Genomic DNA, 22,222 nt, shown 5'->3' on the forward strand with positions numbered 1-22,222 from the left:
GAATTTTGAAGGTTATAATGAAAGCAGCATGCAAAATGCACTGGTTTTGTTTTTACAAAAACTTTTCAATTTGATATAATCTATTTTGTGATCAATAATGATCTCTAGTTCTTCCTTGGAATTTATGACAATTTCTTCCTCTTCCACAGATCTGCTAGGTAAACTATCCTATAACAGCATACAAAATGGGTAAGACAATAAGCTAAAGATCAGGGAGAGGAGGATGGCTCACTCTGCTTCCTGATATCTCAGCAGCAACCTTGAAGTACCTAGACAATACTCTTAATTATCCTTTTGGAAAGGGCTTCTATTAACCACCAGGGCAGACTTCTGGGGTACAGACCAATGGTGGGAATGTCAGTAATGATCAAGGCCTTACTGGTACCTTTGGCTAATGCCATTTAATTGTTCTCCCCGAATCAAGTTTCCAACAACTCCAATTCCCACATCCAATTCCATTCACTCCACTCAAGTACCAAAGTTTTTTTTTTTTCCCCAAATGTCCTTCTCCCTCACTACACCAATAAAAACCAGCAAAAATATAAAGATAGAGAGATATATGGTAGGTAAGTAGGTAGGTAGGTAGGTAGGTAGGTAGGTAGGCAGGCAGGTGGGCAGGTAGGTAGAAGATAGATAGATAGATAGATGAAAGAGACAGACATAGAAAAATCAACAAATAATCAGTTCTTAAGTGCCTACTAAGTGCCACACACAGTTCTAACTACAAGGCATACAAAAAGGCAAAAGACAACCTTCCCTCAAAAAGTTCACAATATAATGAAAGAGACAACAAATATACATAGTCTATAAATAGGATAAATAGAAAACAACATAAAAGATACTAGAATTAAAAGACACTAAAATTAAAGGCACTAGAATTGGAAAGGAGATTTTGTAGAAAATTAAATTTCAGCTGAGATTTAAGAAGCCAACAAACACAGGTGAGGAGATGAATATTTTATGTTTACGATATCTACTGGACATCCAGAGAAGCATATGGAGATTTGATATTAGAGATTAGGAAAGAAGTTGAATCAGGATATATAGATTTGAGATTCATCAACATTTGAAATTAAACCTGTGGAAGTAGGGGAAAAGAGAAAAAGATGCAGATTATAACTCTGTGATACATTTTTAGTTACAGGGTATAGTCTAAATGAGGAATCAGGTTAGGAGATGGAGAAGGTGAAATCAGATATATAGGAGAAGAAACAGGAGAGAAAAGTATTCTGCAAGCCTAAAGAGGAGAAACTGTCAGTTGTATCAAAGACTTCAAAAAGGTGAAAGAAAATGAGTTTTGAGAAAAGTTGAATTTGGCAACTAAAAGACCAATGATAACTTTGGAAACAGCAGTTTTTTAGGGGAGGAAGATCAACTGGATTGTATGGAGAATAAAGACACTTAGTTAATAGTTTTCTTTCATGTTTAAATACTGAAATACTTTAACGTCTATAATTTCAGTGCTACTTTCACAATGTCCCAGTCAATAAGGCAAGAAAGGCTATATACACAAGTGATATGATGAAGATCACACAGAGAGTTTTGATCTTAGCCGCATTCACAAAGCAATTCAATATCAGACCTCCCAAATAGAAAATAATATTCCAGATCCACTGCTTTTCCCACCAGACTGGACTAAACCTTACCCTGTACTTTTAAAAATAAAGCAATTCAGGGGATAGCTAGGTTGTGCAGTGGATAGAGCCCCAGCCCTAAAATCAGGAGGACCTAAGTTCAAATCTGGTCTCAGACACTTAACTTCCTAGCTGTGTGACCCTGGGCAAGTCACTTAACCCCAAATTCCTCAGCAAAAAAAAGAAAGAAAAAGAAAAAGAAAGCAATTCAGGAAATTCTTAAGCTATTGTAGCACAAATCAACCCAATGTTTCCACCATTGCAAGTCAGATTTTCACTTGTACCCATTGCATAAATCCTCTCCTGTGCAAAGCCACTCTCCTGACTCTAGGTCAGTTCTTTATCCACTGTGCCATCTAACTGCCCCAAAGAGAAGTTTTTTCAGGATTTTAAATACATGTCTCTAGGAGATGAACCAGTAGACAAGGAGAGAAGGAAAATAAGTTATAGAATAGTGGTGCCAAATAGAGCAATCTGCAGAGAATGATGGGAAGGAATGGGATCGTTTGTATAGATTAAAGAGCTAGCTTTGACAAAGAGTAAGGCCACATCATCATGTTAGATATGAGTGAAGAAGATAGTGGCAGATGGCATCTGAGTGTTATGTGAAAAGGGAGAGAAGATAAGAGGCAGCTCATGGCAAGAGGCCTCATTTTTAAATAAAATATTAGGCAAACTTCTCAGCTGAAAGATATGGGAAGGGAGACCTATGGGGGGTTTAAAAAAAGGATAAAAGAGTTAAAAAGAGCTCCTATGGCAAACAGGATAGTAAGATGATATACTTATTTAAGTACAGAAAAATTCTCTAGCTCCAGTGAGGACCGAGTTGAGGTTGTATAGCATAAATTTGTACCCAGTCAAAATGGTTGCATAATTTTCACTGTCTTCATCCAACATGATATGTGTACGAGGGAAGGTGATGAATGATATAAGTGAGCCAAGGCTGAGACTTGGCAGGGATTAATTGGAAAAAAATGCTTAAAGGAATAGAAAATCAAAAGAGAACAGTGTAGAGTTGAATTGGCTTGTCAAGGGGTCAAAGATAGGAAAAAGAGGAGAGAAGGACTAGTGTTGACAAGGGGAGAAGATATGGAAGAATATTGAAGAAGCAAGGTATTAGAAAGCACAGTATGGACAGAGTGGGATTTCATAAGAGAATGAAAACAAGAGATGAAAAGCTAACAAATTATGGTCAAGTTGTAAAATTTCAGATTTCTTGAACAGAGGTGGTAAACATTTGTAGGTGACGACAAAATTAAGAGCATGACTATCTTTGTGTATAGCCAAATAAAATGGAAATGATGGAGTAGTTTGTGGGAAATAAATAGGTTGAGAAACTGAGAAGTTAGTGTTTGCGGGAATATATAGATAGATAGATAGACAGATATAAATATAGATATAGATATGTATCTTGAATTTCTATAGTATGAGGAAAGGAGAGACTTGAGTAATAGAGAAAAATTGTAGACTATGAAGAATGACCAGAAGGTCTAGAGACAATAGCACCAAAATTTTGATTGGTTAATAGATAGAAATATCATGAAACTTAAAGGAGGAGAAATTACTGAGTAATAGAAATAGGGAAAGAACCTGAAAATGCCAGTGGAAAGAAAAGAGTATTCCAACTCCTCTTTTTTGATAAATGAGCTGAGGAAAATGAGTGATGTAGGCAGTCCTGGAAAGAGTGCCCAAGAAGGCTTTGATATCATCTGGGAACAAGTTGTTACAGGAGCAATCTGCTAGTGGCTGCTGGAGGATCTAATTGTATCCAGCAGAATAGATCACTTCATGTGAGAGGATGATAACGACACAAGGAGAGTGAGAGACAGTTGTATCCTCTTCCCTCTTGTCTCCAATTTATTTCATTCCCAATTCACAAGCAATATCTGAGTCAGTAAAGGCTGATTTGTAATTCCTTCAAGTGTGTTATGATTTACAGCTGGGGGGGGCGGCTTTTGGAGAACCAACTGGCCTCTTAATGGTACAGTCTCTTTAACTCTTTACAGGCTTTCTGGGTTTTGCAATTAGGTGTGTCAATTCAGTATTATCTAATAGATGGAAGGAATGGAAGAGGAAGGAGATGAAAAGAAGTTTCTTGCCTATGGACCAAGCCATTCTTTGAGACAGATAGAGGGAAATGGGAATAAGGAAATGGGAGCTGAGAATGGATTTTGGATGGTGAATTATAGGCCATCATTAAAAATCATTGGGATATCAAAGATATGTTCAGTTTTGAAAATGTTCAACATTGAGTGAAGAGTGCCACTTCACTTCCAAAAGGGCTAAAATTCACTTATCAAAGTCCAGGATAGTTCCAGGTATAGAATCTAAGGTTTTTGTGGAAAGAAAAAGGGGATATAACCAAAGTGTTTTTAGCAAGGTATGCAATTGTTTGTGAAGCTCTCTATTTAGAATATAAATCTCTTTATAACCTGACCCCTTCCAATTTTTTGAAACTTTATTCTGTTTCATATACTCTGTTATCAAGTAATATTAATCTGCCTAGTATTCCTCACTCACAATATGCCATCTCTTATCTCTGTGCTTTGCACAAGCCATCTCCAATGATTTGAATGTATTTCTACAGCTTACTTTTCCAACCTGCCTTCAAAACATTTTGATATTCCACTTTCTCCTGTAGGCTTCTCCTAATCCTCCAAGTTGCTAATGTCTCCCTCTCTGAAATTATCTCTAATGTGTTCTGAATATATCTTATATTTACCAACTTATGTATATGCTATCTTCCTTGTGGGAATGTAAGATTCTTAAAGATAAGAAATTTTATCTCACTTTATAGCTCCAGGATTCAGCACAATGACTAGCATTTAGTAGAAACTTAATAAATATTAATTGACTGAGTGATTGATAGTTATTATGGAATATGATAATTTTATTATTTTAATTTTAATTAGATCTACATGACCAAAGCAAAAGGGAACATATACTTATTTTCTAATTAATTTGGTTAATATTTACCAACTTATGTATATGCTATCTTCCTTGTGGGAATGTGAGATTCTTAAAGATAAGAAATTTTATCTCTCTTTGTAGCTCCAGGACATAGCACAATGACAAGCATTTAGTAGAAACTTAATAAATATTAATTGACTGATTGATTTGATAGTTATTATGGAATATAATAACTTTATTATTTTAATTCTAATTAGAACTACATGACCAAAGCAAAAGGGAACATATAATTATTTTCTAGTTAATTTGGTTAATATAAGTAGCTAATCTTAATGATCAAAGCTTGAAAACAGATATTAAATTTTATGCTAAATTATGTTAAGTAATACTTACCTAGTAAGCTGCCACTATTATTTAAGTCCCTATTTTTAACCATTTAGATGCAATTTTTAATGAAAACATTTCACAGAAAATGATGGAAATCACCTATTTGAATAAGCTACTTTTAAATAATGTAATCTAATTTTTATGCTTTATATATTTGTGATAGTATTCCCAAACGAAGGTCCATTTTAGATACATATTGTATATATATAAGATAAGGTTATGGGAGGGCAAAGGAAAGTGGGAACTAAAGGCTTTTATAACTATGCAAAATTTCTCACAAACATTTTAAATAATATTATATAAAAAGAAAGTCATTTCATAGTAATCCCATTTAGAAGCTAAGTAGGATAAAACAGTAAAATATTGTCAATAATGTTATATAAAATCTAAACCAAAAATCACACACTCTGGAGAGTAGTTAGATATTAATATTTAAAATGTCCTAAGAAAGCTTATAATTATAATGAGATTATAATTGCTCTTACTATTTTGTGGTGAATAATGACATCTAAATTGTCATTATGCAGAAATGATAGACTAATTGAACTTCTGAGCACAGGTTGAAACCAATTTTTTATACTAACATTCTGGAACAGCAATATATTGCTAAATGTGGTTCTCTATTCTTAGAAAGTTTGGGATTGTTTCATTATTCTATATTTCCTTAGTGTTGTTTCTAAAGATATAGATAGACAAACAGACAGACAGATAGATAGATAGATTTAAACTAGGGTTTTTTGTAGTAGGTATTAAGATTTAAATATAAAAAGAAAAAAAATCACATAAGCCATTTATTAGATTGTCTATCTCACCCTCAGTTAGAATTTCCTTTTTTGAATTTTTTCTGGGAAGTAAAAGAATTTGGGAAAAGAATATGGAAAATGCTTGCCTATTAACTCTTAGTTACTCTCTTTCCCTTTCAGCACCATCCCTGATAGGTAATGTAAGGAAGGACTGGGCATCCCAAAATAGCATTGCCCTCTCATGGCAAGCACCTGAGTTTTCCAATGGAGCCATTCTGGACTACGAGATCAAGTACTATGAGAAAGTAGGTTGTATTTGGAACTCCCAGAAAAACAATAGAAATATATATATATATATATATATATATATCTATAATCATCAATACACATATATGTGTGTATATTTACATATATTTAGTATGTTCTGACTTTTGATACAACACTGGATTATTTGATTTTGATTACTGGTTTTTGTTTTTGTTTGCTTAATCCTTATAATGTATATCCTTTTGATTTCATTTGGATTTCTTGTTTTCTTTTTAATTTGTTATTGATTCTGTTTTATGTCAAATTAAATTAGAAGATTTAAGATATTCACCTCTGTTGTGAATAGGGAACCTTGTAGTATATTTGGAAATAGTATGTCCCTATCAATTTATGCTTTGTGAAAACATTGGTATTTAATTCATTTAGGAAGAATTTTACAAATGGAATCATCATCAGTATATAATCTGGGACCAAACTAACGTATATCCATACTCTAGCCAAAACCATTGCACCTTATATGCAATTTTTAAGAGAAAAATGGGGAAATATGGGAGGAAGGAATTGCTTAATAATAATAGTTCTTGGCATTTGGATCAGTTATTTATATTGAAAGACAATATATTCCCACAGATGACCAAGGTCATAGATATTTTTTGGATATGCAAAATATATAGTGGACAGACAGAAAGATTTGGTTTTAAATATAATTCAGGAGTAGATAAGGATACTACTCTCCAATAAATAATAATATAACAATAATAATAATTTATTTTTACTGACGTATATATATATGTATGTATGTATGTGTGTGTGTGTATATATATATATATATATATATATATATATATATATATATATATATATAATATGAGTATGTATGTATATATGTTATGTCCCTGGCATGTGTATATTACTATGAGCAAATAATTCAACTTCTCAGTTCTCTAAATAATTCTTTATGACTGTAAGCTACCAAGTTCATTAGTACTGGAAATTTCCTCTTAATAGAGTTCCATAACAACAAAATGTAGATGCTATTCATACATATTGATAGATGAATGTATTTATAAATGGTCAGTAAAAAATCTATTAATAATATGTGACAACAGGATATTAATTCTCCAAGAAAGTATCAGTCAATATGGCATACATGTGACCCTTGAAACATTTGTACTTGTGTGAATACATTTTTCATGTAGTTTCATTTCAGGGATATCATAAGAGGATTTGGGGGAATGTATTTTGAAAGCACCAAATTAGAAGCCAAGAACTCCTGAGTTCAGATCTTCTCTTTGGCTATGGCCTGAAGAAAGTCAATTAATCTCCGTGTCTCAGATTTCCTATTTTTAAAATGGATAAAAAGATACTTAAATCATTTATGCACTATAGAGATGTCAGATCTGATGCTGAAAAGCAGCCTTAAGTTTTCTCATTTAGGAAATTTCTCAGACATTTCTTAATTTAATTTAATTTAATTTAAGTGAAACTGATGCTGTTTCTAACAAAATCCTACCTTTGATCCTCTCTTCTATTTTAAAAGGCGTTTTCATACCTAAATAGTGCCAACTTAACGTCTAAATGTCTTACTTAATACTGCAGGGATTTGGTTTCCTAGCTCTTTTGTATGTTAATGGTCTCTTTGACTTTAATGAAGAAAGTTATGGCATATAAAATAGGAGGAAAAGGTATACTTTTCTTTATGTATACTCTGATCTGAAGTATTCCTTAGTTAATCCATTTAAGATACATTTTCCTTATATTATCTGTTTCTGATTATTAGGTTTTTAAAGATATATCTGCAATTCAAAAAGTTTCTCTTTTTTCTGATTTAATTTATTTATAGCTTTTTATATGCAAAAAAAATAGTATGGGTAATTTTTCAACACTGCCCCTTGCAAAAACTTCTGTTTCAACTTTTCCCCTCCTTCCCTCCATCCCCTTCCTTAGATGGTAGGTAGTCCCATACATGTTAAATATGTTAAAATATATATTAAATGCAATATATCGATATCTATAGTTATCTTGTTGCATAAGAAAGATCGGATTTTGAAAGAAGATAAAAATAATCTGAGAAAAGAAAAACAAAAATGCAAGCAAACAATAACAAAAAGAGTGGAAATGTTATGTTGTGGTCCATACTCATTTCCCAGTGTTCTTTCTCTGGTTGTAGCTGGTTCTGTTAATTACAGATCAACTGGAACTGATTTTGATACTCTGATTGTTGAAGAGAGCCACTTCCATCAGAAGTAATCCTCGTATAGTATTTTTTTTTGCCTTGTGAGGAATTTTATTCAATTGTGGGAAATGAGAGAAAACCTTATTACATTGTTTGAATCTACCTGTGCATGTCTAGGAAGCTGAACCACTGCTATCTGCTGCTTAGGGATCCTATATATATAACTTTTTAGTGATAGAACCCATGCCAGAGTAATTTTTTACAGCATTATCCCCTTGCATTCACTTCTGTTCCGATTTTTCCCCTCCCTCCCTCCACCCCCTCCCCCAGATGGCAAGCAGTCCTTTACATGTTGAATAGGTTACAGTATATCCTAGATACAATATATGTGTGCAGAACCGACAGTTTTCTTGTTGCACAGGGAGAATTGAATTCAGAAGGTATAAATGACCCAGGAAGAAAAACAAAAATGCAAGCAGTTTATATTCATTTCCCAGTGTTCTTTCTTTGGATGTAGCTGCTTCTGTCCATCTTTGATCAATTGAAACTGAATTAGCTCTCTTTATCGAAGAGATCCACTTCCATCAGAATACATCCTCAAACAGTATCATTGTTGAGGTATATAATGATCTCCTGGTTCTGCTCATTTCACTTAGCATCAGTTCATGTAAGTCTCTCCAGTCCTCTCTGTATTCATCCCTCTGGTCAGTCCTTATAGAACAATAATATTCCATAACATTCATATTCCACAATTTACTCAACCATTCTCCAATTGATGGGCATCCATTCATTTTCCAGCTTCTAGCCACTACAAACAGGGCTGCCACAAACATTTTGGCACATACAGGTCCCTTTCCCTTCTTTAGTATTTCTTTGGGGTATAAGCCCAGTAGAAACACTGCTGGATCAAAGGGTATGCACAGTTTGATAACTTTTTGAGCATAGTTCCAAATTGCTCTCCAGAATGGCTGGATGTGTTCATAATTCCACTAACAATGTATCAGTGTCCCTGTTTTCCCACATCCCCTCCAACATTCAGCATTATCTTTCCCTGTCATTCTAGCCAATCTGACAGGTGTGTAGTGGTATCTCCAAGTTGTCTTAATTTGCATTTATCTGATTAATAATGATTTGGAACACCTTTTCATATGACTAGAAATAGTTTCAAGTTCTTTATCCAAAAATTGTCTGTTCATATCCTTTGACCATTTATCAGTTGGAGAATGGCTTGTTTTCTTTTGTTTTGTTTTTTATAAATTAGAGTCAATTCTCTATATATTTTAGAGATGAGGCCTTTATCAGAACCTTTGATTGTAAAAATGTTTTCCCAGTTTATTGCTTCCCTTCTAATCCTGTTCACATTAGTTTTATTTGTACAAAAACTTTTTAACTTAATATAATCGAAATTTTCTATTTTGTGATCAATAATGAACTCTACTTCTTCTTTGATCACAAATTCCTTCCTCATCTAAGGTCTAAGAGGTAAACTATGTTCTAATTTATTTATAATCTCATTCTTTATGCTTAAATCATGAAGACATTTTGATCTTATCTTGGTATATGGTGTTAAGTATGTATCAATGCCTAGTTTCTGCCATACTAATTTCCAATTTTTCCAGCAAGTTTTGTCAAATAATGAATTGTCTTTGGGTTTGTCAAACACTAGATAGCTATAGTTATTGACTATTTTGTCCTGTGAACCTAACCTATTCCATTGATTAATTAGTCTAGTATTTATCCAATAACAAATGGTTTTGGTGACTGCTGCTTTATAATACAGTTTTAGATCAGGTATAGCTAGGCCACATCATTTGATTTTTTTCCATTAATTCCCGGGAAGTTCTTGACTTTTTGTTCTCCCAGATGAACTTTGTTGTTATTTTTTCTAGATCATTAAAATAGTTTTTTGGGAGTCTGATTGGTATAGCGCTGAATAAATAGATTGGTTTAGATAGTATTGTCACTTTTATTATATTTGCTCAGCTTATTCAGGAGCACTTAATATTTTTCCAATTGTTTCTACTTTATTTCTGTGCAAAGTGTTTTGTAGAGTTGCTCATATCGTTCCTAATTTTCCCTTGGCAAATAGATTCCAAAATATTTTATGCTATAGACAGTTATTTTAAATGGAATTTCTCTTTGTATCTTTTGCTGTTATATTTTGTTGTTTATGTATAAAAATGCTGATGATTTATATGGATTTATTTTGTATCCTGCAATGTTATTAAAGTTGTGGATTATTTCTAATCACTTTTTAGTAGAATCTCTGGGGTTCTCTAAGTAAACCATCATCATATCATCTGCAAAGAGTGATAATTTGGTTTCCTCTTTACCTACTCTAATTCCTGCAATTTCTTTTTCATCTCATTGCCGAAGCTAGCATTTCTAATCCAATACTGAATAGTAATGGTGAAAGTGGGCAACTGTGTTTCACTCCTGATTTTACTGGGAATGGTTCCAGTTTATCACCATTACATAGGATGCTTACTGATCGTCTTAAATAGATACTATTGACTATTTTAAAGAAAAGTCCATTTATTCCTATACTCTAGAGTTTTTAATAGGAATGGGTTTGGGATTTTATCAAATGCTTTTTCTGCATCTATTGAGATGCTCATATGGTTTTTGTTAATCTGGTTATTGATATAGTCAATTATACTAATAGTTTTCCTAATATTGAACCAGCCCTGCATTCCTGATATAAATCCTTCGTCATGGAGTATTATCCTGGAGATGATTTTTTGTAATCTTTTTGCTAAATTTAAGATTTTTCCATTGATGTTCATTAGGGAGATTGGTCTATAATTTTCTTTCTCTGTTTTCATCCTACGTGGGTTAGGTATCAGTAACATGTCTGTATCATAATAGGAATTTGATAGTACTCCTTCATTCCCTATTTTTTCAGATAGTTATATAGTATTGAAGTTAATTGTTCTTTAAATGTTTGGTAGAATTCACATGGGGATTTTTTTAAGGAGTTGAATAATAGCTTGTTCTATTTCCTTTTCTAAAATTTTTCAATTTACTTCTTCCTCTGTTAATCTGGGCAGCCTATATTTTTGAAGATATTCATCCATTTCATTTAAGTTATCAAATTTATTGGCCTAACATTGGGCAAAGTAACTCCTAATTATTGTTCTAATTTCCTCTTCATTAGTGGAAATTTCTCCCTTTTTATTCTTAAGACTAACAATTTGATTTTCCTCTTTCCTTTTTGTAATCAAATTTACCAAGGGTTTATCTATTTTGTTGTTTTTTCATAAAAGCAACTCTTAGTTTTATTTATTAAGTCAATCAATTTTTCTTTCAATTATTAATCTCTCCTTTGAGTTTTAGAATTTTAAGTTTAGTGTTTGCATTGGGATTTTTAATTTGCGATTTTTCTACTCTTTTTTAATGGGAAGCCTAATTCATTGATTTTCTCTTTGTCTATTTTATGCAACTAGGCCTTTAGTGATATAATCTCTCCCCTTATTGCCACTATGGCTGCATCCCACATATTTTGGTATGATGTCTTATTATTGTTATTCTCATGGGTAAAATTATTAATTGTGTCTATGATTTGCTGTTTCAACCAATCATTCTTTAGGATGAGATTATTTAGTTTCCAATTACTTTTTGATATATTTTCCCCTGGCTTTTTATTGAATGTAATTGTTATTGCATTGTGATCTGAAAGGGATGCATTGACTATTTCTGCCTTTCTGCATTTGAATTTGAGGTCTTTATGTCCTAATATGTAATCAATTTTTGTTTTGTGAACTGTTGAAAAGAACATGTATTCCTTTCTGTCTCCATTTAGTTTTCTCCAAACATCTATCATATCCAACTTTTCTAGTGTTCTATTTACCTCTTTAACTTCTTTCAAATTTATTTTTGTTTTGATTTATCTAGTTCTGAGAGTGAAAGGTTGATTTCTCCCACTATTATAGTTTTGCTGTCTGTTTCTTCTTGCAGCTCTCTTAACTTCTTCTTTAGGAATTTAGATGCTGCACCTGTGGTGATTTTCTTCTTTTAAAATAATAGTTTTCTCTGGGCAAGAGCAGGTTTCTCAGGGAGGTTTTCCGGAGGTAGCCTTACTTGCACTTAAAAGTAATAATCACCTCAAAACGCAGTCAGGTGATAAAATGCAAATGTTTATTTTCTCCTTCCAAAATAGCCTGGTTAGATGAAAGGCCCATCTCTCTGTTTGGTTCCAAGAGCTCCCTTGGAATGTCTCCAAATCCAAAGGTTTGTCCTTCAGTCCTCCAGCCAGCCAAGTGGAAAATGGAATGGATCTCTCTTGCCTCGGAGAGGGGGCTTCTGGCTCTCAATCTCCAATATAACCCGGTTAGCTTTTCTTAGAGGCCTCTCTCTCTCCTTGGTCCTAAGAGCTCTTGCAGCTTTGTCCTTTGCTTCTACTTGTGCTTTCTTCAGCCTCCAGAGTCAGTACCAAGTAAAATCTGTCTTGCCTCTGAGAGAGGGCTTCTGGCTCTCAATCTCCCAAAGTGCTCCTCTCTGACCCCAGTCAATGTTCCAAAGTAAAACTCTTTACTCAGAGAAGGCTGAATTCTGGCTGAATTCACTTGAGGCTCCCCTCTCAATCTAAATTCAGCTGAACTCCCCATGTAATTCAGCTGAATTCTCTTCGAGAGCCTCTATCTGTTTCTTATATATGAGAGAGAGAAATTGTGGGATATGAGAGAGAGAGGGATTATGGGTTTCTTCCTAGAGTGCTCTCTGGCCCTAAGAGCTTCAAGGGAGGTATGAATTCACAAAGCTACACAATTAACTTCATGAATTTCCCATACTTGTGAATTCCAATGAGTAAAAGTGTAAACACAAGCATTGTGTCAATTAGTTCTACTTAGTACCTTGTTTCTTCTGGCCATAACATCTCCTTATAGGATTAGCTCAATCATACTGAACCATGCTAAATTAGATAATTATTGTCTCTATCAACTCTAATGACTTAACAGTTTGTAAAGATTCCAACATACACCACTTTGTGATATATGTTTAATATTGATATTGCTTCATTATCTATGCTACCTTTTAGCAAGATATACTGCCCTTCCTTATCTCTTTCAATTAGATCAATTTTTGCTTTTGCTTGATCTAAGAACAGGATGACTACCCCTGCCTTTTTGGCTTCACCTGAAGCACAGTAGATTCTGCTGCAGCCTTTTACTCTGTATATATCACCCTGCTTCTCGTGTGTTTCCTATAAACAACATATTGTAGTATTCTGGCTTTTAATCCAGTCTGCTATACACCTCCACTTGATGGAAGAGTTTACCACATTCACATTTATGGTTAAAACTACTACTTCTGTATTTCCTGCCATCTTATTATCCCCAAATTATACTTTTCTCTTTCCTTTCCCCCTTAGCCTACTCCCTAGTATTAGACACAGCCCTCCCTTTTTAGAATCCCTCCCTCTCCCTTGATGTCCCTCCCCTTTTCTTTAACCTTTTCCTTATTATATCTTTTTTTTTGTGTGTGTGATAGACTTGGCTATTTTCTTTATTTTTTTACTTGTAAAATTTATTTATTATTATTATTATTTTTAATAACTCTTTATTGACAGAACCCATGCCAGGGTAATTTTTTACAACATTATCCCGTGCACTCACTTGTTCTGATTTTTCCCCTCCCTCCATCCACCACCTCACCCAGATGGCAAGCACTCCTATGCATGTTAAATTGGTTACAGTATATCCTAGATACAATATATGTGTGCAGAACGGAAAAGTTGTCTTGTTGCACAGGGAGAATTGAATTCAGAAGGTATAAATAACCCGGGAAGAAAAACAAAAATGCAAACAGTTTATATTCATTTCCCAGTGTTCTTTCTTTGGGTATAGCTGCTTCTATTCATCCTTGATCAATTGAAACTGAATTAGATCTCTTTATCGAAGAGATCCACTTCCATCAGAATATATCCTCATACATTATCGTTGTTGAGTATATAATCTCCTGGTTCTGCTCATTTCACTTAGCATCAATTCATGTAAGTCTCACCAGTCCTCTCTGTATTCATCCTGCTGGTCATTTCTTACAGAACAACAATATTCCATAACATTCACATACCACAATTTACTTGACCATTCTCCAGTTGATGGGCATCCATTCATTTTCCAGCTTCTAGCCATTACAAACAGGGCTGCCACAAACATTTTGGCACATACAGGTCCCTTTCCCTCCTTTAGTAATTCTTTGGGTAATACCCCAGTAGAAACAATGCTGGATCAAAGGTTATGCACAGTTTGATGACTTTTTGAGCATAGTTCCAAATTGCTCTCCAGAATGGCTGGATGTGTTCACAATTCCACCAACAATGTATCAGTGTCCCTGTTTTCCCACATCCCCTCCAACATTCCGCATTATCTTTCTTGTCATTCTAGCCAATCTGACAGGTGTGTAGTGGTATCTCAGAGTTGTCTTAATTTGCATTTCTCTGACTAATAATGATTTGGAGCATATTTTCACATGCCTATAAATAGTTTTAATTTCTTCATCTGGGAATTGTCTGTTCATATCCTTTGACCATTTATCAATTGGAAAATGGCTTGATTTCTTATAAATTAGAGTCAATTTTCTATATATTTTGGAAATGAGGCCTTTATCAGAACCTTTGATTGTAAAAATGTTTTCCCAGTTTATTGTTTACCTTCTAATCTTGTCTGCATTAGTTTTGTTTGTACAAAAACTTTTCAATTTGATATAATAAAAATTTTCTATTTTGTGGTCAATAGTGATCTCTAGTTCTTCTTTAGTCATAAATTCCTTCCTCTTCCACAGGTCTGAGAGGTAAACTATCCTATGCTCTTCCAATTTATTTATAATCTCATTCTTTATGCCTATGTCATGAATCCAATTTGACCTTATCTTGGTGTACAGTGTTAAGTGTGGGTCAATGCCTAGTTTCTACCATACTAATTTCCAGTTTTCCCAGCAATTTTTGTCAAATAATGCATTCTTATCCCAGAAACTGGTGTCTTTGGGTTTGTCAAACACTAGATTATTAAAGTTATTGGATGTTTTGTCCTTTGACCCTAACCTATTTCATTGATCAACTAGTCTGTTTCTTAGCCACTACAGATAGTTTTAGTAACTGCTGCTTTATAATTTTAGATCTGGTACAGCTAGGCCACCTTCATTTGATTTTTTTTCATTAATTCCCTTGAAATTCTTGACCTTTTGTTTTTCCATATGAACTTTGTTGTTATATTTCCTAGGCCATAAAAATAGTTTTTTGGCAGTCTGATTGGTATAGGGCTAAATAAATAGATTAGATTAGGTATTATTGTCATCTTTATTATATTTGCTCGCCCAATCCAAGAGTATTTAATATTTTTCCAGTTGGTTAGATCAGACTTTATTTGTATGGAAAGTGTTTTGTAGTTTTGCTGATAAAGTTTCTGATTTTCCCTTGGCATATAGATTCCTAAATATTTTACGCAATCAGTAGTTACTTTAAATGGAATTTCTCTTTGTACCTCTAACTGTTGGGTTTTGTAAGTGATATATAAGAAGGCTGATGAATTATGTGGGTTTATTTTGTATCCTGCAACTTTGCTAAAGGTATGGATTGTTTCTAATAACTTTTTAGTAGAGTCTCTGAGGCTCTCTAAATATACCATCATACCATCAGTGATAATTTGGTTTCCTCATTGCCTATTCTTATTCCTTTAATCTCTTTCTCAACTCTTATTGCCAAAGCTAGCATTTCTAATACAATATTAAATAGTAACGGTGATAGTGGGCAACCTTGTTTCACTCCTGATCTTATTGGGAATGGTTGCAGTTTGTCCCCATTACATATGATGCTTACTGCTGGTTTTAAATAGATGCTACTGATTATTTTAAGGAAAAGTCCATTTATTCTGATACTCTCAAGAGTTTTTAATAGGAATGGATGTTGGATTATATCAAATGCTTTTTCTGCATCTATTGAGATGATCATATGGTTTTTGTTAATTTGATTATTAATATGGCCAATATTCTAATATTGAACCAGTCCTGCATTCCTGGTATAAATCCTACTTGATCATAGTATATTTTCCTGGGAATGATTTTCTGTAGTCTTTTTGCTAATATCTTATTCAAGATTTTAGCATCAATATTCATTAGGGAGATTGGTCTATAATTTTCTTTGTCTGTTTTCAACCTACCTGGTTTAGGTATCAGTACCATGTCTGTGTCATAAAAGGAATTTGGTAGGACTCCTTCATTCCCTATTTTTTCAAATAGTTTATAAAGTATTGGAGCTAATTGTTCTTTGAATGTTTAATGGAATTCACATGTAAATCCATCTGGTCCTGGGGATTTTTTAAAGAGTTGATTAATAGCTTGTTCTATTTTTTTTCTGAAATGGGACTATTTAAGCAATTTACTTCCTCCTCTGATAATCTGGGAAGCTTATATTTTTGGAGTCAGCCATCCATTTTGCTTAGGTTATCAAATTTATTTGCATAAAGTTGGGCAAAGTAACCCCTTATTATTTCTTTAATTTCCTCTTCATTGGTGGAAAGTTCTCCTTTTCATTTTTAAGACTACTAATTTGATTTTCCTCTCTCCTTTTTCTAATCAGTTTTATGAAAGATTTATCAATTTTACTGTTTTTTTCATAAAACCAACTCTTAGTTTTACTTGTTAGATCAATAGGTTTCTTTTTTACTTTCTATATTATTAATTTCTCCTTTTAATTTTAGAATTTCAAGTTTAGTAATTGATTGGGGGTTTTTAATTTGGTCTTTTTTCTAGCTTTTTAAGTTGCAGGCCCAATTCATTGATCTTCTCTTTCTCTATTTTATTCAAGCAAGCCTCTAAGGATATAAAATTTCTCCTTATTACCACTTTGGCTGCATCCTATAAATTTTGGTATGATGTCTCACCATTGTCATTATCTTGAGTGAATTTATTAATTGTGTCTATAATTTGCTGTTTCACCCAATCATTCTTTAAGATCAGATTATTTAGTTTCCAATTACTTTTTAGTCTATTTACACCTATCTTTTTGTTGAATGTAGTTTTTATTGCATTGTGATCTGAAAATAAAGCATTTACTGTTACTGTCTTCCTGCATTTAATTTTGAGGTCTTTATGTTCTAATATATGGTCAGTTTTTGTGTAAGTTCTATGAACTGCTGCGAAGAAAGTATACTCTTCTGTCACCATTCAGTTTTCTCCAGAGATCTATCATACCTAATTTTTCTAATATTCTATTTATCTTTTTAATTTCTTTCTTATTTGTTTTGTGATTTGATTTATCTAAATCTGAGAGTGCAAGATTGAGATCTCCCACTATTATAGTTTTACTGTCTATTTCTTCTCGCACCTCTCTTAACTTCTCCTTTAGGAAGTTAGATGCTATACCACTTGGTACATATATGTTTAATAGTGATATTGCTTCGTTGTCTATAGTACCCTTTAATAAGATATAATTTCCTTCCTTATCTCTTTTAATTAGATCAATTTTTGCTTTTGTTTGATCCAAGATAAGGATGGCTACCCCTGCTTTTTTGACTTCACCTGAGGCATAATCGATTCTGCTCCAGCCTTTTACCTTTACTCTGTATGTATTTAAATGTTTTAAATGTGTTTCCTGTAAACAACAGATTGTAGGGTTCTGACTCTTGATCCAGTCTGCTATCTGCCTCCTCTTTATGATACTACTGTTCATCCCATCCACATTTACGCTTAAAATTACTAATTCTGTATTTCCTGCCATCCTAATATCCTCAGATTATACTTTTCTTTTTCTTATCTTCCTACTCTTCTTCCCTAGTATTAAACTTATTGGTCCCACTTGTTTCACACAGCTCTCCCTCTTTAATTTCCCTCTCTCTTCCCTTTGAATACCTTCCCCTTTCTTGTACCCTTCCCTTATTACTCTTTTTCATTTTTCCTTTTCCTCTCCCACTTTTTAATTAAGTGAGAGAAGATTCTCTTAAAACAAATATGTCAATTATTTCCTCTTTGAGCCAACTCTGATAAGAGTAGGATTCACAGTGTTCCTCCCCCTCTCTAAATTCCATCAGATATGATAGATTTCCTTTGCCTCGTTGCATGTAGTTTCCCTCTTTTTATTTCCCCTTTTCCCTTTTTCTGACACTATCCCTTTCCATTTCTACTTCCCTTTTTTGTGTTATATCAGTAAAATCAAATTATATGTATGGTTTTTATGTATATCCACAACAGAAATACAGTTCTCAAGAGTTCTTTTACCTTTTTCTACTTCTCTTGAGTCCTATTGTTGGAGATCAAATTTTTTGTTTAAATCTGGTTTTTTTTCTTAGAAACAAATGGAATTCCTCTATTTCATTAAATGTCCATCTTCTTCCATGGGGAAAAAAAAATACTCAGTTTAGCTAGGTAGTTTATTCTTGGCTGCATTCCAAGCTCTTTTGCCTTCCAGGCCCTTCAATCCTTTAATGTTGAGGCAGCCAGATCTTGTGTGACCCTTATTGTGGCACCTCGGTATTTGGACTGTTTTTTTCCTAGCTGCTTGTAAAATGTTTTCTTTTGTCTGAAAATTGTGAAGTTTGGCCACAATTCCTTGGAGTCTTTACTTTAGGGTCTTTTTCACAAGGTGTTTGATGAATTCTTTCAACGCCTATTTTATTTTCCACTTCTATTACTTCTGGTCAGTTCTCTTTGATGATTTCCTGTTAAATAGTATCTAGGCTCTTTTTTTCATCATAATTTGCAGGTAGTCCAATGATCCTCAGGTTATCTCTCCTAGATCTATTTTCCAGGTCTGTTTTTTTTTTCCAAGTAAATATTTGACATTTTTTTCCACTCTTTCATTTTTTTGGTTTTGCTTGACTGATTCTTGATGTCTCAATGAATCAGTCATTTCTATTTATTCAGTTCTGATGTTTAGTGAGTTATTTTCTTCATTACCTTTTTTTACTTCTTTTTGTATATGTCCAATTGAGTTGTTTTGCTCTATGGAATTTTTTTCTATTTCACTAATTTTTTTTTTTTTAGTGAGTTATTTTCTTTTTCCAATTCACAAATTCTGTTTCCCTGCACTTTTTGGGAGTTTTTTACCTTTTCCAATTCACATTTCAGGTCGTTGGTTTTTTTTTTTTTTTCCACTTTATCAAATTTTTCTTTTAGTGAGTTATATGCTTTTTCTGTACTCTCTTGCATAGCTTCTCTTTCCTTTCCCCATTTTTCTTCTAGTTCTCTTTTAAGATTTTTAATAGTGTCTTCTAGGAGAGCCTTTTGTAATGGGGACCAACAATTGTCTGGAGACTTTCTGCTATTAGTTTCTTCAGGGTTGAAAAGCTGTTCTCTTTCTGTATAGAAACTATCAATTGTTCTTTTGATTTTTTTTTTACTCATTTTGTTAAAGCCTGTAGGGTCTGCCTTCAGATCCAGGAGGTTACTAGCTTCCTCTGCCGAGCAGTGAAAGGTGTATGGACGGGTAGCTGTTCTGCCAGCCAGCTACAAAAAGCAGCGAGGTACTGAAGTGCTCTGGGAAAGAGCTCCCCACCCGGGAGTAACTCAGGCCTGCAGGGCCAAGCTGGGAAAGTGCCCTGCAAAGAACCCCTGCTGTGTGAGATAACGACTACCCTGGGGCTAGATGCTGAGCAGAGAGACTTTCATTACCTAAAACCAAAGCCTGCCCTGGAGCTGTGGATATTAGCAGTTGAGCAGTATGTTGATTTGCAGGGATGGGAAGTGTCTGCCTGGGAAGCACAGTCTGTTTGGAAAGTTCTATTGCCCCAGGCCAAGCCCCCCACTGTGCCGATTAGAGGCTGCCCAGGTTGTGCCCCCCTGCCGTGCAGATTTGTAACTGCCACCCGCAAAAGGCCGGAATTGCAGGATGTGGCTGCAGGGCTGCATTAAAGTCTGCCTGAGTCAACTTCTGGGTTTGAGTGGTTACAGCCAGATCTCGTTAGGTTCTGGCATTTTTTTAGAGTACCCCCTGTTTTAGGCTTTAATTTCTCTGCCAGTTTACTGCTTCGTAGTCAAGGCAGAGCAGTTAGAGTATAGCAGAGTTGTCTCTATAATTTCTCTAGCCACAAAGATCACACCCCCCCACCCCCTTACCGGTTTGCTCAGGATGCTAGTCTCTCGCTGCCTGTGCTAATCTGTTCCTGGCCCCTCAGGACAAACCTTTCCTTGTGGTCTTCCAGATTGACTTCGGCTGGTAAGTTATAGTGCTTCTAATCTTCATGAATTTAAACAGCGAAGAGCTATTTTTGAGGCTGAATTAAATAGTTTGTTTAGGAGCTTAGAAAGTCGTGTGTGGGTTTTTAATTTGTTCCTTTTCTAGCATTTTTAGTTGCAAGCCCAATTCATTGACCTTCTCTTTCTCTATTTTATACAAATAGGCCTCTAGAGATATGAAATTTCCCCTTATTACCGCTTTGGCTGCATCCCATACATTTTGGTATGATGTCTCATTATTATTGTTTTCTTGAGTGAAGTTATTAATTATGTCTATGATTTGCTGTTTCACCCAATCATTCTTCTTTTTTTTTTTTAAATAATTTTTTATTGATAGAAGGCATGCCAGGGTAATTTTTTACAGCATTATCTCTTGCATTCATTTCTGTTCCGATTTTTCCCCTCCCTCCCTCCACCCCTTCCCCCAGATGGCAAGAGTCCTTTACATGTTGAATGGGTTGCAGTATATCCTAGATACAATATATGCGTACAGAACCAAACAGTTTTCTTGTTGCACAGGGAGAATTGAAATCAGAAGGTATAAATAACCCGGGAGGAAAAACATAAATGCAAGCAGTTTAGATTCATTTCCAGTGTTCTTTCTCTGGGTGTAGCTGCTTCTGTCCATCTTTGATCAATTAAGGCTCTCTTTATCAAAGAGGTCCACTTCCATCAGAATACATCCTCAAACAGTATCATTGTTGAGGTATATAATGATCTCCTGGTTCTGCTCATTTCACTCAGCATCAGTTCATATAAGTCTCGCCAGTCCTCTCTGTATTCATCCTGCTGGTCGTTCCTTACAGAACAATAATATTCCATAACGTTCTTATACCACAATTTACTCAACCATTCTCCAATTGATGGATATCCTTTCATTTTCCAGCTTCTAGCCACTACAAACAGGGCTGCCACAAACATTTTAGCACATACAGGTCCCTTTCCTTTCTTTAGTATCTCTTTGGGGTATAAGCCCAGTAGAAACACTGCTGGATCAAAGGGTATGCACAGCTTGATAACTTTTTGAGCATAGTTCCAAATTGCTCTCCAGAATGGCTGGATGTGTTCACAATTCCACCAACAATGTATCAGTGTCCCTGTTTTCCCACATCCCCTCCAACATTCCCCATTATCTTTCCCTGTCATTCTAGCCAATCTGAGAGGTGTGTAGTGGTATCTCAGAGTTGTCTTAATTTGCATTTCTCTGATTAATAATGATTTGGAGCATATTTTCATATGTCTATAAATAGTTTCAATTTCTTCGTCTGAGAATTGTCTGTTCATATCCTTTGACCATTTATCAATTGGAGAATGGTTTGATTTCTTATAGATTAGGGTCAGTTCTCTATATATTTTGGAAATGAGGCCTTTATCAGAACCTTTGATTATAAAAATGTTTTCCCAGTTTATTGTTTCCCTTCTAATCTTGTTTGCATTTGTTTTGTTTGTACAAAAACTTTTCAGTTTGATATAATCAAAATTTTCTATGTTGTGGTCAATAGTGATCTCTAGTTCTTCTTTGGTCATAAATTCCTCCCTCTTCCACAGGTCTGCGAGGTAAACTATCCTATGCTCTTCCAATTTATTTATCATCTCATTCTTTATGCCTAGATCATGAACCCATTTTGACCTTATCTTGGTGTACGGTGTTAAGTGTGGGTCAATGCCTAGTTTCTGCCATACTGATTTCCAATTTTCCCAGCAATTTTTATCAAATAATGCATTCTTATCCCAGAAACTGGTGTCTTTGGGTTTGTCAAACACTATATTATTAAAGTTATTGGCTGTTTTGTCCTTTGAACCTAACTTATTCCATTGATCAACTAGTCTATTTCTTAGCCAATACCAGATGGTTTTAGTAACTGCTGCTTTATAATATAATTTTAGATCTGGTACAGCTAGGCCACCTTCATTTGATTTTTTTTTCATTAATTCCC

At 34.2% G+C, this 22,222-nt stretch overlaps 1 protein-coding gene across 1 annotated transcript in view; it reads left to right on the top strand.

The window, feature by feature from the left end:
- Positions 1–22,222, top strand: part of EPHA6 (EPH receptor A6) — a 983,513-nt gene that overhangs the window by 470,713 nt on the left and 490,578 nt on the right. The window contains 1 exon segment of the mRNA XM_051984381.1: positions 5,855–5,979. Coding sequence (XP_051840341.1) covers positions 5,855–5,979 — 125 coding nt within the window.

Source organism: Antechinus flavipes, chromosome 3 (genome assembly GCF_016432865.1).
Source record: "Antechinus flavipes isolate AdamAnt ecotype Samford, QLD, Australia chromosome 3, AdamAnt_v2, whole genome shotgun sequence".
Classification (NCBI taxonomy): domain Eukaryota; kingdom Metazoa; phylum Chordata; class Mammalia; order Dasyuromorphia; family Dasyuridae; genus Antechinus; species Antechinus flavipes.